This window comes from Hydra viridissima, unplaced genomic scaffold, assembly GCF_058129835.1.
Source record: "Hydra viridissima isolate aposymbiotic clone 2 unplaced genomic scaffold, HvirCarnegie_v1 scaffold_7, whole genome shotgun sequence".
Lineage (NCBI taxonomy): Eukaryota > Metazoa > Cnidaria > Hydrozoa > Anthoathecata > Hydridae > Hydra > Hydra viridissima.
Window position 1 is genome coordinate 3,547,006 of NW_028324306.1, and position 18,291 is coordinate 3,565,296.

The following is an 18,291-nucleotide window of genomic DNA, read 5'->3' on the forward strand; positions in this document are numbered from 1 at the left end:
AGACTGAAGTTGCACATTTCTTGAATTCCCCCCTCCACCCCCAAAAACAGTGGGTGAAATTTCCAATACGCTTATGATGCAAAAGTGTTTTAGAGATGTTAACATCGACAACTTGAGAGACGAAAACTCTGAAACACCGAACATCGATAAAAAAAATTTTTAACACTAGTGTAATAAGGCTCATTTCTTTTTTATTCTTTCACTTTGAGCTTTCATTTACTAATACTATCTACTAAATTAGATTACATTTTTATGTCTGAAGGATATAAAAGTACAATATGCCATATTTTTCAAATGTCGCCATTTAGTATGTTACAATAAGCTATTATCTCCTACACTCAACCACATGATTTATTAAAATGTTGTTTCTTAACATCAGCATGTGTTTAATTGCAATATTCCATAATCTCGGTAAAGTAACAAGGTTTGTTATAGCAGCATTCATCTTGGATATGGATATCTGTTGGATAAACATCTGGATAATGGTGACGTTGCCAGATCGCACTTCGCTTACTCAGAAAATTAGAGGCTTCATCGTTTGAAAGGGTGAAGCTCTTTTTTGTAATTGGCACTTCTAAATAAATGAAAAATATATCGACTTAGAAGAAATTTTACTAGATTCCTAGTTTAGATTAAGTCTAACGACTTATAAGATGACAAGAAGTTGAAAAAAGTAATGATCAACATTATGAGCATTACTTTTTGTTTTTTTTTACCATGTTTTAAAGACGAAAACATGCTTTTTAAGAAACCTCCCTAAAGTGAAAACTGAGAAAAATAACTCAACCTTAACATTTGTCGAGATTTTGTTTGCACTATGGCTTTTTTAAAGAAGTGTAGGTGACTAAGTATCTCTCCGCAAAGCACGCATGCATATAGAAGTATTAATTATATGGTTTGTGTTTACATTTTCCTGTTTAAGATGAGTTTATGTACTTTTTTTTTTGCGACCAAATTAAACTATGAAAACCAAAGTTCAAAAATTAAATGCTAATTGTTTCCAGCTGATTTCTATATGATTATATTATGAAAAAAAAAAAAAAATTTTTAGAAAATTTTTAGAAAATTATAAAAGTTCAATCTACGGGAGCTTAAATGAAAACTGCAACAACAAAAAAAATCAACATATAGCAAGCTTAGTACCATAGTTCAAACCATTCTTGCTTTCTCAATTTATTACAAAAATAAACAAAAAAAGAATATAGAAAAAAGTTACCTTTTTTGATAAGTTTAGCTGGGCTGGTAGTAACACACAAATGCTTGAGTAACGATTGCAAAAACGCCTGTGTGCATACTCTTAACCCCATGTAATTTTTTTGTAGGTTTTTTTTTTGTACGTCTTCTGCTTGACCAGAGATACTCTTTTTATTTTCTAAAACATTTTCAGTTTTCCAATCGTCATAGTATGTTCTAAGTATTTGATTTACACGAAAAGTTAAGTCTTTAACACCATTCCGTTTTTTACTTTCATCTGCTGTTTCAGAATCTTGTGCAGTGTGACCATGAAAGTTTAAGCATATCATTAAAAATAATGCCAAGAAAATGTTTACGAAGTTCATCGCTATGTTTGTTTACTTTATTTTTGTTTATTTGTTTACTAAATTATGAAAAAGCATTATTATGTAAAGACAAAATTGCTGGTTTTTGAAGTTCATGGTTATCTTAAAAAAATAAATAAATAAAATAAGTTTAAATCGAGTGCGGTTTAAATTTTCTCTTGGTTCACTAGATTATGAGTATGATTATCTCTATTTGGTATTATTTGGTATCATTTATTATCTTTTGGTATTTACTTGGTTAAAGCATTAAATTTTTCTGTAATTATCCTAGTGGTATTAAACTGGATTTTCATAGATAAATACAAGATGATGTCATTTCGTACCAAACTTTTTGTATCTTAAAAACATACTTTCTTTTTTAATGCCAAGATTAAAAATATTTACATATCTGTTTGATCTTGTTTACTCTCAAATGAATTGAATAATGTTAATATAATTGCATCTCTCATGGGTTAAACTTGAAATATGTTTCTAGATGTGTAGGTATAGCAATGCTTGTAAATAAGATTTGTATATTCATGTTTTAAATGTATTCTTATGTATGACAACTCTTAAAAATAAGACTACTATGTATGACAACTCTTATAAGACGAATAAAATGTAGCATCTATATTTTATTCGTCTTACAAGAGTTGTCATACATAGTAGTCTTATAGTTGTCATACATTGTAGTCTTAATAGAAATATAAGCTGTAGATGGATTCTCTTATATGATGGATAACTCTTATATGACGAATATATTCATGCTGTAGATGGATTCTTCACTAAACGAAAAATTATAAACAATTTATTTAACATTCTTTTCATTAAAACTTTAAAGCATAAGAAATATAGTAAAAAGCAAAAAAATCTTATCATTAAAATTTATCAAATCCAATGATTATCTGTTAAAAAAAACTAGAACGACATTTTTTAAAAATGTTTTGCTGCCCTTTTTCTCTCTCCAAATTTATTGCGTCGCTCTGCCTATTTTTAAACTTTAATGAACTTAACTTACGACGCAGGAGTCCCGTATAAACATCAACTTGGTCAACTAATTAACGAACTTAATTTACGACGCAGGAGTCCCGTATAAACATCAACTTGATCAACTAATTTTATTATCAGATATTTATTTTAAGATCTTAATCTTCAGAAAACTTCCTTTGCATTGAGTAAATATATGCGCAGTTATAAATATAAAGTGTTGTTTTAACAAATTGCATTTTTAATAAATCTAATATTTAATTAAAAATTTTATTAAAAATTCAGGAACAACGAACAGTAATCAAGTTTGAATAGAAAGCAGTCGTTCTAGTTTTATATGTCTGCCACTGAGTTCTGTGTCTACGAACCATTATAGTATTAACCTTTATGACGTAAGCAAATAATATCGTCTTCAACACAGTTCTGGCTGAATTTTATCCAATAACAGCGCGCCAAACAAGGAAAACTGATACTGAGAGTGCATTTAAACCAAATAAAGTCAAAAATAATAATAATAATGTAAATACGATATTTAAAAGCACCAACAATCTCAAAATTGAAAAAAAAAAATTTTGGGCTTACCTTTAAATTTAAACCATGGCAACTTACCTCTAAATTTAAACTCACAAGTTCAACAAACTTTTACCAACATCTTATGTTTAAAAACACAAAAATTGCATTTAAAGATAATATTTGTTGTTCAAGTAATAACCAAAGTTATTACTGCGTTATTTGAAATCACAGCATAATTGCAATCAATTAAATTAGAGTGATTTTTTTTTGTGAAGCTAAGCATGATGGTCATAAAATAATTTTTATTGAAAGGTTGTTGTGATCAGAAAACTATTGAAAATTTTCTTTGAAAAAAAAAAAAAAAAAAAAAGAAAAGACGAGTTAAAAGCACCTTTGACAAATTTACAGTGTTGTAGAATAAGTTCTTCTGGTTTTTTTTATAAAGATTTGTTTTTTCATTACCAAACATTAAAAACAAAACAAAAAAAAACTGACGCAAACTTCTCATTTAATTTGTCACTTTCGTCGGCAACCGCTGTATTAAAAAAAATCAACTTGAAATATTTTACACATTTTTCAAATTCCTTAAATTGCAACAGAAACATCAAAAATAAGATAGACATGTAAACCTTGTTTTGTGTTTCATATAAAAAGCCACAAAAATAATATTCAATAGGAAAATGTTTAAGCGGAAGGCTAGCTGTCGAAGTAATAAACATTTAATGGAGTTGAGAATAGAGGTGTCACTAGATCACGATAAAGGTGTTCTCAACTAAATATCTAAAAACATTTGTTTTTAAATAATTATAAGAAATAAGAGGATAGATTTATTCACCTTCGTTGTTTTACTAAGTTTTACTTTTATTCAAGCCCATTTACAGTCACTTTTTTTTAAAAATCGATTTATGTGTGGATTGTTGAATTAATTTAACAAATTTCGTGTAATAAATAAAAGAAGCCATTGAAATTTACTCCTATAAAACAACCAGTCACATTCAAGGTTGTTATTTTTTACGTTTTTTAAATCAGTCAGCAATTTACCAAAAATCGATTTTGCCACCCCTTCCCCGTGAGATAATGTTCGCAAAACAACATATTCATAAATAAAAGCGATTGTGATTCTAAAGCAAGAATTATTTTGTTTAATTTCCTTGAATTAATAAATAGTTTTACAGAAAAAGAAATTGCATTGAGAACTGAAACATTAGGCCGGGTGAATAACAATGAGCAATTGCTTTTACTCAGTTATTGGTCAGCTTTACCTGAATAAAAACTTCAACAACTTTTAAGTTTTTATTAAAGTAAAATTGAGCAATTACTGAGTAAAATGCTTACTTTTACGTGAATAAAAATATGAGGAAAACTACTGAAGTTTTTATTCACGTAAAGCTGACCAATTACTGAGTAAAAGTAATTGCTCATTTTTATTCACCCGGCCTATTAGCTAACCTACCACATTCCTATTAAACCAAGGAAAAAAATGTGATATTTAGCCTAAATGCTTACATTTAACAAAAACCGTGTAAAAGTAAGTTTGTAACCATTCCCGCACTAAATTCTTTTTGTATTCCGTTTGTTTTTAAATATTAGATTAATTTATGATTTATAGTCAACATAAAACTATTTATGAAAAACAATTTCTTAGGTTTCAACGAAAACTACCTGTTGTACACATCAGACAAAACAAGAAATGGCAACCATTTAAAATTCTTGGTCTACCAACGTTTCAAAAAGAAGAATTTTATGACCAAACGATTGTGTGTGCGGACAAAATGTTACTGAAGTAAAAATACGTGCTTATGTCACTATGGTTTCATTGATGTCCTCTTCAACAACATGCTTTATTTGCGTCAACCATAATTATGGCATTGTCAAGTGGTTTACAGAACAATTTAACATATTTTTGATAAATCAACGTTGTACTTTTAGTATATGCCCGTGAATTTTGTATTTTTTTTTTCCCACAAGAATAATCCCATTTAATAAGTTATCTCATTAATAAACTTTATTGATTTAACTTTTTGGATAAGCTTTAATTTTGTATTTATGTTAGTTGAATTTCCTATCATAATAATGGTATATTAAAAGGACGACAAGGTTGAGATAAAAAGTCTAGACGTACTGCAAACTTTTATCCTGTGCCCGCCTTACAGAGTACTTGTTACGTCATACTCATTGACAAACTATTATAACTTAAACTTAAATTTCAGAACTAAGTAGTGGAATTTCTATTTTTATCACCAGTTTAAATTTATTCTTGCCAAAATCCTACTATTTTTCAATACGGGAAAAAAAAAAAAAAAAAAAAAAAAATGCAGATTTAAAATATCGAAGGTGTTCCCATTTCTAAAGTTAGAGCTTTAAAAACGGGATTTAAGGTTCGATTCAACGCCCGCTTTGGTTGTGAAGGAATGGCTAAAAAATGGGCAGTAATGAGTGGGCAAAGAAGACGGAGTTAACTGATTTAGTGGACTCCTAAACTATGTTTTACATGTATTTTAAATATTATAATGGAGATATTATTATACATCAATCGGGGGTAATAACAGAAAACAAAAAAACAAACAAAAAAAAAAACAACAACAAAAAAAAACAAAACAAGAAAAACAAATAAACAAGGATTTAAATCGCGGGAAGCTAAAAAAGAGTTTCAGATGAGGAGGACAAAAAAATTACTTATAATAAGGTTGAAAAGAAATTCTTGTAGATAGAATTCTTAAAGACGGAAAACAAATTATGCATTTGTAGTTAAACTATTTTCAGAAGCACTTTACCGCGCAAAAAACGATCATCATCCAATCAGATGTTATGTTTATAGATAAGATTTATTAAGCCAAAATAAGTGTGTAAAACCGAAGAATAAAAAAAATTCTTTTCATGAATCAATACTAAATTAGTTTAAAATGCGAAAAGAGAAAGTAACCTAGTGCTAATATATGCAATTTCGATTTACAAATCTAAAAAGTTTTTAATGAAACATTTGCACCACAATTTTATCTAAAATAAAAAGTTAAATATCCTAACAAGTAAGATTAAGTTAAAAAGAAACAATAATATTTATTCAGAAGAATAGAGGTGATTTTGTATCTAAAAATATACATATACAGGATGTTCACTTCGGGAATGGTATTTGTTTGAACCTACTAATGAAGTCGATTATAAATATCTCGCTAACAGTGAGATGTTTCCACTAACTGATGCGCGTACAGCGTAAAAATTGTTTCACGTCACGGGCATAAAAAGAAAGGCGTAAAATGCGCCTTTATTACGAAAAGTCGTGTCGATAATACGCGTCCGGATCATAATATGCAGTAACTACAACTCTATTAGCGAATTTTCTGCCAGCAAGTGCTTCACTAGCAACTTTTGATTCACCAGAAGTTGCGTATTCAATAAAGACCTAAAAAGAAAATTGCATGGTTAAAACGCTTCAAAATACAAAATTTAAAGTTAAACGATAAAAAAATTAAACCTACTTTTCCAACACCAGAAACTAGAAATTCATTGTTAGGCCGAGGTATTTGCATACTACGTATACGCCCGTATTTTGAACATTCTTCACGTATGTCTTCAAAAATTTCTTTAAAAAACAATTTAAAAATAAATCAAATCACTTAAGGTTTTTTTAAAAATTCTTCTCTAACTCTATCATCAAATATTTTAAATTAAAACGAGTACATCTATTAACATTCATGGATTTACCATCGTAATCTTCGTCATCTATTAGTTCTTCTGCAACGACCATGTTCATTAGACAGAGAATATTTGTTGCTGCAATTTCTTTGCTTAAGTCAAAACCAGGAATGTTAAGCTAAAATTTGTACAAATAATAAAAAAATGACTAACGACTCCTCGGTATAAGGAAAAATCACTAACCAAAAAGATTTAAAAAATTAAATATTTCATAAAAAAATAAATAAACAGCAGGTAAGACATCCAATAGTTATAATTTTTAGTATTAAGTTATATCATTTTATTAACTTGTTAAATTATATTATTGACTTACCTGCGCAGGCATAGTTTTAGAACCAACACTAGCTCTTTGTACAATTAATTTTTTATCACCCAATTGCATTCCATTCATACCAGCGATGGCCTCAATAAAAGAATATCTTTAAAATATTATTCACCCAAAAATAATGACAAACTTTTACAGCCTTCATAAAATCAAGATTGAAGTACTAAAAAAAAAAAACATACCACATCGGTTATTCCAAGGTCTACATATTCACAGAAGGCATAACCTTTGGATAATCCAGTAGCTGAATCTTTTACCAAATTGAACGCTCTTAGATCTCCAAATGTTGATAGTAACTCTTTCACCTGCAATTATATGAACAGCTAAAATACTTCTTATAAAGAAGCAACTTATTTTTTAATCTATTTTAACCTAATGATATTTTATGCTTTTCAGCGCTCCAGCTCATTAATCCTCTAAGGAAAATCAAAAACTTTTTAACCTTTAAACTGTGATTTGAATCTTATTTGGTAATTTTCAAGATGTAAGGTCAAACCATTCAAAAACTGAAATGTCAGTAGCAGAAGAGAAAATTTTGAGAAGAGCATTTAAAAGCAAAAAAAAAAAAAAAAAAACCGAAAAGAAAAACCCTAAGTCAGTGTAAAATATTAACAGATTAAGAAATCCATTTGAAAAAAATTTCCAAGTAAGCATATTTGATGTAATAATTAAATTCCAAAGTCTTTAAATAAAATTTTACACAACTTCATTTTGAGGTACAGTTTGGATTAAAAAATTCTGGAAAGCTGAATAAGACTTTTAAACAAATTCTTTACAAAGTATTTTTTAGGGAACTATACTCACTCACAGTCTTACAAATAGCTCTTAATTAAACCGTAAATAAACTTGCCTTCCTCCATGAGAACATCACAATAAGACTGCCGAGAGCAAGGCATAAAAATAAAATCAAAAATAAATTAAGGTTTGGTAACCCAAATTACTGCTGCATTTTTACTTAAGAACTGATTTGTTAAATTTGTTAGAACTTACAAAGTGAAATTAGAGAAAGAAAAAATACAAATAAAACAACAAAACTATTTTTCATTTTTTCATAAACATTTTTTCAAAAACATTTCGGCAAATCAATGAGGAATTTTAATCTTTAACACAAATACCAACAAACAGAGAAAAAATCCAAACAGAGAAAAATACTAACAAAAACAAATAATACCAACAAACAGAAAAGTATGTCTCTACTACTTATCATTTGAACTATAAAGTGACAAACAAAGTGGTTCAAAGCTTGCTACACAATAATAAAATGAGCCTGATTTCTAAACTGTGCAACACGAAATTAAATTACCACTTTTTTAAAGCTATTTGATACTTTTCAAGTTTAAAATTCTGAACAGTGAAAAGACTGTAAAACATAACCTGTGAATCATTGTGTATTTAAAATTTTTTTTTATAATATAGTGAAATAAGATTAGTTATATTACAAAGTGCGATACAATTCATGGAAGTTGCAATGCAAATTTTCATCACTTCAGGCAACCATAGAAATTTCTGTGGAAATATCAGGTCTTGAAAGCCTTCTGATATTTCTACAGAAAGATTGTATTATCAATCGCTTTAGTAAAAAAAATCTGCTATTCTAGATGTTTACACAAGTCTTAAAGTGCACAACAAATATGGAAGCACTTGCTTTGAAGAACATGTTTTTTGGTTAAAAAATAATATTTATCTGATTGTTTTTAATCAACAAACTTTTTTCAGTAGGAAAATATTTTTGTTTTGTTTACACAAGAGCTATTAAAAATAATGAACAAAGAAAAATTTTATATCAAAAAATGTTACTCTTCTAAAAGCCACGCTTATTATAAATTTTTCTATAGTAAGGATTTACAATTTATTTTAAAAATTAAAATTTTCCTTAAACCAATATTAACAATTCATTATTGATTATAAAAAAAAGGGACAACACTTTTTTTTTTTCTAACATGTTACGATCATTTTATAATGAAATGAATTTATCAAAATAAACTTTTTTGTAATGGAAAAAACATTCTTTTAGTCTTTTTATTTAGATGCCTTGATTTGATTTGAGCACATCAGATGTTTATTTGAATGAACCTAATGTGATTGGTGCTGTAACTCAACGTAAGCCACTAATGTTAAACAAGAACATGAAAGTCAAACTCAAATTCACAAAACTCTATCAATTGAAACCAATTTCATTTTGGAAAAATACTCTATGGAGTGATGAGTCAAAATTTGGCAGATTCGGCTCTGATGGAGAAGTTCATGTGTGGCATTTTCCTGGCATGTTGTTGGACTTATTACAAAACTCAACACTAGAAATAATCAGCACATCAACAATGATATTTTAGAAATCCTATGGAACCATTTACATTAAAAAAGTGACTTGGACATTTATGTACAATAATGACCCTAAGCATACTTCACAGTAAAAATCATCAAACCACCTTTTAGCATAATAATATTAAAAAAAAAAAAGAAAAAAAGAAAGTGAGTTGATTGCTCTATTGACATTTTGAAGTAGACTGTCCAAAGCCCAGATCCTAATTCATAAGATAACATTTGCAATGATGCTGAAAAAAATGTATAAAAATTAAGAAACCTAAAAATTTGAATGAATTAAATATGAGTTAAAAGTTCACAGCGTTTTGTTTGGAAGTAGTAAGCAGAAAAGTTAACCAACCAAAATATTGAAATAAAAACAACTTAAAATTGAAATCTATAATTCTTTACAACTGTAACATTTCTGGTGAAAAGAAATCTTTATATGGTAATTAAGCTCATAAATGTTCACACAAACAATATAAACAAATATCATTAAAAACTACTTGAAAAATCTTTTTCCGTTATGATTTATGCATGGTAATTCCCTGACCACCACAGGATTTTAATATTTAAGGTTATTGCAATAGATTTTACACACAAAAAACTTTCTTTTTTTTTTTACAAACTTACATCTTATACCTATTTAAGATTTTACTTATTCACTAAAGGTTTTTTTGTTAAATTTCTTGTTAATATAATCTTTTATTTGCATGCCAAATACATTTTAAGGATACACATTATTTAGAAGTATTGTTTTTAAATTTTTTAAAGTTGTTTTATAACATTAAATGCAAAGATGTGAACTTTTAGAAAGTAATTTTAAATTCATTGAACTTTTTACAATCATTTGAATACTTTTAACTATTTTTCTGAAAACACTTATTTTATCAATTTTTTTTATTAAAAAAAAATTTATAGTATGATATTGCAGGATGAAGCTCCCTTTTAAATTTTTAGACCTTTATTTTAGTAAATATCTGTGTTAGCATATTGTTCAAAATTTTCTAAAACAGTGTTCTTAATCTTTTTTGTGCCATACCCCACCTAGAACTTTGTAATTTTCATGTAATTTTAAACAACCAAATATTGAATTTTTCACTGAAGAAACTGAGAGTTTGGTTAAATTAAACTTTTACCCCACTTTTAAGAAACACTTTTATAAATATTCTTGAAAGACTTAACAAAGCTCAGAACATATATAAAAACTTACTTAAAAAAGATTAGAACGTATATAAAAACCAACTTAACCAAGATCAGAACATATTATATTTACATCAACAGCATTGAACTTAATACTTAATTGATATAGTTAGATATAAAACAACAAACTTAAATATTATTTTTAGTTTGTTTCTAAAGAAAAACCTCTCATCAAAAATAAAAAGCATTTATAGTTAATAAAATCTGCATAATACCTGGTCTTCATTTAAATAGTTTGGTAGACCCCCAACAAAAACTTTATTTATAGTATCTGGTACAACAGTTGAGACAACACCTGGTATATGTGTAGCCTGTGTTTCTAAACATCATTTAGATATTTAAAGTTAACAAAATAATCTTGGTAAATTCTTTTATTGGAATTTACCAAGGTTCAATTTTAAACGTGAAATACCAGATATTCCTGGAATGGGTTGGTAATCCTTTGGTCTTCGAACTTTTAATGCTTGCCCCTGTAAAAGATCAAAGTCATCAATTTATATTAAAATTGTATTAATAATCAAAAAATTAAAGCGAAACATAATGGTTAATTTATATACAACAGTTTTAAGTCTTCTAAAATGCTATTAATGAAAAGAAACCACTCTGCCAAAAAATGCTATTAATGAAAAGAAACCACTCTGCCAAAAAATGCTATTAATGAAAAGAAACCACTCTGCCAAAAAAATAACGATAGGAAATTAATTTACTTTTGATAACTAAAACGTACCTTGAAAATAATTACACAATTTAATCTCAGTGAACTGATTTAATTTTATAATTATTTCATGATACTTTTTTTTTTTTTTTTTAACTTTTACACTTCTTTCACAGTCTAAATTTATTCCTTTTGTTAGCAGTTTGTATTTTAGCTTGCTTTTATCACCATAACCTTAAACTAACCTGCTGTTTTTGGAAAAAAGATAGGTCAAAATCATGATGTAATTTTGCAATAAATTCAACAATGATTATAATTTAAAATATACTTTCACTAAACAAGTTTTATCTTTCATTGTTTAAAGAAAGTTAAGACTTGTTTAATGCAAGTATATTTTCAGTAATAATCATATATTTGTTTTAAAACAATAGTTTACAGATTAAAAGCATTTTACAAGAAAAATAATTTCCTTTTTAAAACAGAAAGATTGAATTTTTGTGATTAAAACATGCAATATAATTACCTACCTGCAATATTATACCATCAAAGGCCATGGCAAGTGTGGTTTCTTCAACTGATCGAAACTAAATCACAGTAGAAATTTTAATCATCAGATTAAAAAAAAACAAACCCTAATGATAAAATTTACATATAAATGTAAAAAACTTTGTATTTTAACATAAAAAAAAAAAAAAAAAAAAACTACCTCCAAAAATGCAAAATTTTTTTCTAGATTTATTTGACAAGCCAACACTGGATTTCCAGGCTGTTTTGCTATATCAGATTCTCTCATTTTTGCATTGAAAAAGTCAACCATGAGATCCTAAGCGTAAAAAGAACCTTTTAAAAAAAAAGCTTAGCTACATAATTGATTAAAAGAATGAATTAATTTCATGTTGGAAAATTTCTTTAGCCTAATTTCAAAAAAACCTACCTCAGTTATACCAAAGGGTAAATTTCCACAATACAATCGCCTGGCTTGCATAGTCATTTGTGCTCCCTGTGGCAAGGCTGTGGCAGGTATTACACCCCCTGAAAGTGGTGTTGGCATTTCTATCTGCCCAGACGCTGCAATTTAAAAAGTTGTTTACTTAAACTCTAACCAAAATGATTTAAATACCTGCAATATATTCTTAATCCTTGACTTTTTTTGTTAGGAGGCTATGGTTTTAATATAACACAAACCTCTGCTATTCCCAGACTTGGGGAAAATGCTTTTGAAAAGTATTTCAAATAGAATACAAAATACTTTACCAAAGAAGTATTTTAAAATACATACAAAATACATTTTTCAAAAAATGTATTTTAAATACAAATACAAAATACTTAGAAATGTATTTCAAAATACTTTTAAAATATTTTTGTTCAAACAGTGGTTTATGTCCTTCAATAATTGCACATATCCTGCTGTGAATTTATTTATTTAGTTTACCATATGTATGTACTACAAGAGAATTACTTATAATCAGATTAACAGGTTTTCTTCACCAAAAACTATTGTGCTACTTAGGATAAGATAGAATGTTTTGGTAAATATGACACTTTATATAGTAATACAAAATGGTTCATGCTAAACATTATGAGCTGCAATGAAATGAATAACCTAGCTGCCTAGAGTACTAGAAAGAACTAGCCAATACCAATCCAGTAAAGAAAAATTTTTTTTGCTTAACAGAAACAGTTCAAATAAATTACAAAATACTTTCCAAAAAAAGTATTTAAAATACAAATACAAAATACAGCACTTTGTATTTAAAACACCTATTTGTACTTTAAAATACAAATACTTCCACATGTCTGGCTATTCCAAATGGTATATTTCCAAGATAAATTCAACATGCTTGCCAAGTTGTCTAAACTCCTTGTGGCAAGGAGACAGCTGGCACAACACTTTCACGAATTGCAGAAATTATTTTAACTTTACCCGCAGCCAAATAAGAACAATTGATGTCAAGGCATATAGTTTTTTGTTGATTTATAAATACTTATGGTAATTGAATTAAAATTATAACCCTACTGGAGACAAACTAATCAGACATTATTTCAAATAAAAAAAATTAAATATTTTTAGAGCAAATATAAAATCTGAGTTATGTACACCACAGGAAACTTCCAATAAATAAACATCAATAATAAATTTTAATTATGTAATAAACTTATACTTGTGATATTACTAGGATACTGTAACAATAATGAATTTAAATACTACATGTGAATTTATCAATCATGCACTATAAAAAAGGAATAATTGACAAACCTCTCAAAGCTTTGAATTGTACAGGTGTAATATCTTCATACCCTTTGGGAGGAACATCCCAAAGTGTATTCCTAAGGAAAAAACAAAATCATCATATACTCTAAAAAAATAAGAAAAGTTACAAGTCTAATGAATATAAAGGAAATCTACCTTTTTGCCTTAGGTGCAGAACGACTGTTTTTGCGATCACGACTTCTTGAACGACTTTTTCTTCGTTTACGATCTCGACTTCGAGAACGACTTTTGTGCCTTCTTTCTTTATCACGGCTCCTTGAGCGACTTTTGTATCTTGAATCTAAATAGAGGGTATTCTGTAAAACAAATAAGAAAAATATTAATGAATAAATTGAACTTATGACAACCGTTAAAAGTTATATATTCTAATTTATAACACCAAAACGATTAACAATGAAAATTAATTTAAAAAAACATGTCTAAAATGGTACTTAAGACAATTAAAAGAAATTTTAAATATATGATTTTAAGGGTTTATTAACTTTTAGTACTATTTACAAACAAATCAGACCTAAAAAATTACCAATTAGGGGTTATTTCCTAATTAAGAAACATTTAGAGATTAAGTAATATTAAATGGGTTTATTGTCTTAAAACTCTTAAATAAGCTATATATTCTTGAACTAGATATTTCTAATATAAGATACTTGAACAACTAAATGTTTAAACAAACTTCAAGCAATTAAGCAAGAAAGTTTTGGCCAATCAGCATAACTTTTTCTGCTAGTTTATTGGAGTATTTCTAATGAAAACTATGGGAAAGCTTCTTTTAATACCCTCCTGGAGAGCAGTCAACTATATTATACCATTCCTAAAAATTATAAATACTGATAAAAGATGAGATATTTACTCAAAAAAATAGGAGATTCTATTCATCATAAATTTAATGAAATGCGGATAGGTATAAAAGAAAAAACATTTTAAGCTAAAAGGTTGAAGTCAAATGTTGCTGAATTGGTAGTAATAAATGATCTATTATTCTTATACATTCATAAATTTTTCATTTCTTTCATTATTAATTTAATTATTTCAAAAGATATTATGCACATTTTATAATCATTCTGGTACTCAGTACATAAATTCTTATATAGTGAATGAATTTTTTTCAGTTCAATTTATAAAAATATCTATTACCTTTTTGAAAATAAATATAAATTATATTTAGAAATTAAATAACACAAAAGCAGGGCAATTAATAATAAATCTTGTTTCTTAAATCCTGTATGATTTACAGAGAGTTTCTGTTTACATTTTTTCTTGGAATTTTAATCAGGAAATTATGATTATTTACAAAAAGACATTTTATTTCCAAAGTATAATTGTAGTTAAAGAGCTTTTTGCTCTGGCAGATCATTTGTGATAAAGAAATAAATTATACTGTTTGTACTGGAAATAAATTTTACTGTTTATAAAAAAAATTAAAACATGGAACATTCTAGATATGTAATAGTTTCTTTTTTGTTAAAAAAAAAACGATTCTCTAAATGTTCCTTTTCTTAAGATCTGTTCAAGGATTCAAAAACTATTGGAATTTTTGTTCAAAAGCTTATAAAATTATGTAATCTAATTAAAAATACCAATCGTAAAAATATAATTTTTTTTATGAGTAAAATTATTTAAAACTATAAAGAAAATTCCATTAAAACTACGAAAATTGTTTTATTTAAATGCGAGCCAACTAAAATCACCACGTCACCGATTCGACTTTTTTTAGAAAACAAAATTGCTCGGCAAAAAAACTTATTTGTTCTACTTACTTGAAAAATTTTTATTAGAATTTCTTAGTTCACTTAAATTTTCATTGATGATTTTTTGCATATAGTCTAATGTATCATCCGCCATTCTTTATTAAAAACAATCGAACAGAATTTCCAGGTAAATAATGCGAAACAAGTCTTCAGCGACCGAACTGAACCTTCCCAGAATTCTCTTCGGGAATTATTTTGTAATCACCTGAATGACAAAATTCGCACTCAACGTTAGTACAAATAGGCGTGAGTGCACCTCATGCAGTTTTAAAAAACAAGTACAACTGGGGTAAGTGCAAACTGATACAAGTGAATCAAGTCATAAAATATCAATCAAAGTAAGAATATGCTGATGAAAGTTGGCCCACATCTGACCGTGAATTTAAATTATTTTGCTTTGCAGTTGTTTAAGTTGTTAAACAATTTCGTCGTTGTTTAAAAATCGTAATTTAAAAAGTTTGTGATTTTCTCTTGTAATCACGAAGATATTTTCGCAGTTTTTTTACACGAAATTGGTAGCGTAACGATAACGTAAGTTACGAAGGCGTAAATTTTGTATTGCATTAAGTTTCATTCCTATTGGTAAATCCGCATTGGCCCCGATAAAAGTACAAATCAAAAAAACAAAAAGTGGGGAAAAAAAATGAAATTTGAGGTGTAATAAATTCTAACCTAATAAAAAACTAAAAGCAGAAATGTTTATTAAATTGAACAAAATAAAAGCTTTTAGATTTTTTTAGATTCTTTTGCATAAGAATTTTCAGGCATTTTATAAATGAATCGCTGATAGGTCGCTAATATGTAAAGTTTAAAACAAAACCATCCTAAATTTTTTATTTGCATTATAAGATTATGCATACAAAAAAACGAAACCATATTAGCACTTGCTAAACAGCATGATCCTTAAAATTCGCCTCACATTTAACGGTAATAAGAGTTGTAACGATAGTAACCACAACAATACTACTGATATATAGATTAGATACGGTACCATGAATGCAATTATATCCATGTTATTTGTTACGCATGTATCGCATTGTCAGGGAATGAAAAGTGCTGTGAATTTCAAAAGTAAAATGCCAATATTTTGGATTGACCATGTTACTAAAAATAAAATGTCATTGCTTGATTACTACAAAAGTAGAAACTCTAATTAATCGAGTTTCTATGCTTAGGTTCTAAAAAGAATAAAAATAGTAATTCAAATATTCGAGTATTAATATATATAAATAAACGTAATAGCAATCATCGTAAATGTGCATTGGCGTTAATGTAATTTGATCTACGTGTGAATGTGATAGAGAGGCTGGTGTAATAGTGCCTTAAAATTTAACCAAAAAAATTGAATAAGTGATTCGTTCATACGCCATTTCACTGTTTTTTAAGTGTGTGAAACAGTGAATGTGGCTATGCATCAAGGGTGTATTGTCTGGCCTGACATCTTTATCAATGCCAGAATAAATTTTTTTTTAAGATACCATTTATTATATATGAATAGCTAATTTAAATAGCTTATTGATCTAAATTTTAGGAATTTAATAAATTAAACTGCAATCTATTTGCAAACAGCAAATACATTGAATAAAAATACAGTTACTCAAATATCTTATTGGTGCAAAAAAATTTTATTGGTGGTACAAAATTTGAGGCTTAACGGGCTGAGCACCCTTAATAAACTTGATGTAAATTAAGCATTTACCTTAAAAGGGTAATTAAAAGTGCCAACAGTAACATCAATTGAGAATAAAAAAATTTATTGTCAGAAGTTTTCGTGAATTTCGCGGATAAATCTGCTAAATTCAGCTCGATCCGTGAAAACTTCTTACGCTAAAATAATATTATAGAGAGTAAGTAGTTTTTAATTTAGAATTTAAATACGGAGTAGTTTGCAAACATTTTGTTACTTAACAAATTTTTAGTGACAAAAAAAATCTTTTTTACAGAAGAAGTTGCAAATGGAAGTACCTTTTCCAGTATTTGGTTGGTTTATTCTCATTCTATAGACTTAACATTTTTGGTTTTTGCAGTTGAAATTTAACAATAAATCAAAGTCATGACTAGTTCTAATGGATGTAATGAGTGTATACATTTGATTGAAAGATTGGAATTTATAAGAACTGTGGCTCCTATACAAAATGTTATCAGCATTGGGTGGAAATTGAAATCAAAATGAGAACAGAAAAAATTTAGAGAGAAGGAATTGATGAATATTATTTTGTTATGTTATTATAATATATTAGCTCTGTATCAAGCTAAAAACTATTTGGTTTTCAGAAGGAATTCATATAAACTATTTGCAACTCAAAACGGCAAAACTTGATCCTGTGATGCAAAACCATTTAGCACTTGTAAGTTTAGGTAATGATTTAGATCATCATTGTGAAAAAGAATTTAAAGTAAATTAATAGATTAAATGTCTTTTTGTACACTATACATTTCAATAAAAAAAAAAATTGTCTCTTACAGTTCAAAGCTGTTCAATATCAAATTGATAGTATACAAGATACTTTAACTGGATTGTCAGAAATAGAACATATGGTCATCGCACCAGCAGAACAATGGAAAGATTTTAACTTTTTTGTCTCTTTTATTATTTGGTATGAGGTTCTTCTTGAAGCTAATATTGTTAGTAAAAAACTTTAAGCAAAGGACATGAACATCACTCAATGTCCAGGATTAGTGAAGAATTGTTGTTCATTTTTAGAAGATAACATAGGAAATGATTTTAAAGATGCCATTATCTAAGCAAAAGGTTTACAAAGGATTTACAAAATTTAGCAAATGAATTACATTTGAAGCTTGTATTTAAGCCACTAAAAATGATTAAACGTGTGAACGTGTTACTTTGATGAACTTGCTCAATACAAGACAAATACTATTTATGCCATAAAGAAATAAAAATTCAAATTCTTCCCCTTTTGGATCTTTAATATCAATCAAATAAAGAATTATACAGTTGGATAAATATTCGGAAATCAAGTCTTCAAGACTGATTTGCTGTTAAGGCTTTATAAGAAGTTTCAGAAGCCTACTTAGTCGGTCCTTTTGATGACACT

At 27.6% G+C, this 18,291-nt stretch overlaps 2 protein-coding genes across 3 annotated transcripts; both read right to left on the reverse strand.

The window, feature by feature from the left end:
* Nucleotides 1-172: 172 nt before the first annotated feature.
* Nucleotides 173-3,251, reverse strand: LOC149885673 (uncharacterized). Its single transcript, XM_090093913.1, has 3 exons — nt 2,225-3,251; nt 1,217-2,125; nt 173-574 (listed from the first exon to the last, which is right to left on the reverse strand). The coding sequence occupies exons 2-3, from the start codon at nt 1,557-1,559 to the stop codon at nt 387-389; spliced, it is 531 nt and encodes a 176-aa protein (XP_089950039.1). The 5' UTR covers nt 1,560-2,125; nt 2,225-3,251; the 3' UTR covers nt 173-386.
* Nucleotides 3,252-6,075: 2,824 nt separating this feature from the next.
* LOC145184078 (splicing factor U2AF 65 kDa subunit-like) lies at nt 6,076-15,414 on the reverse strand. Of its 2 annotated transcripts, XR_016454126.1 has the most exons (14): nt 15,245-15,414; nt 13,623-13,767; nt 13,473-13,543; nt 12,150-12,283; nt 11,922-12,038; nt 11,743-11,799; nt 10,973-11,030; nt 10,776-10,879; nt 7,907-7,934; nt 7,239-7,361; nt 7,045-7,134; nt 6,741-6,849; nt 6,515-6,618; nt 6,076-6,438 (listed from the first exon to the last, which is right to left on the reverse strand). XR_016454126.1 is itself a non-coding variant. In XM_090093084.1 (13 exons), exons 1-13 carry the CDS (start codon nt 15,327-15,329, stop codon nt 6,304-6,306), a joined length of 1,332 nt encoding a protein of 443 aa, XP_089949210.1. In that variant the 5' UTR covers nt 15,330-15,412; the 3' UTR covers nt 6,076-6,303. The 2 variants fall into 2 exon arrangements, 1 of the variants encoding a protein (XP_089949210.1); XM_090093084.1 differs by lacking the exon at nt 7,907-7,934 and having other exon boundaries at nt 15,245-15,412.
* Between the last annotated feature and the right edge of the window lie 2,877 nt (nt 15,415-18,291).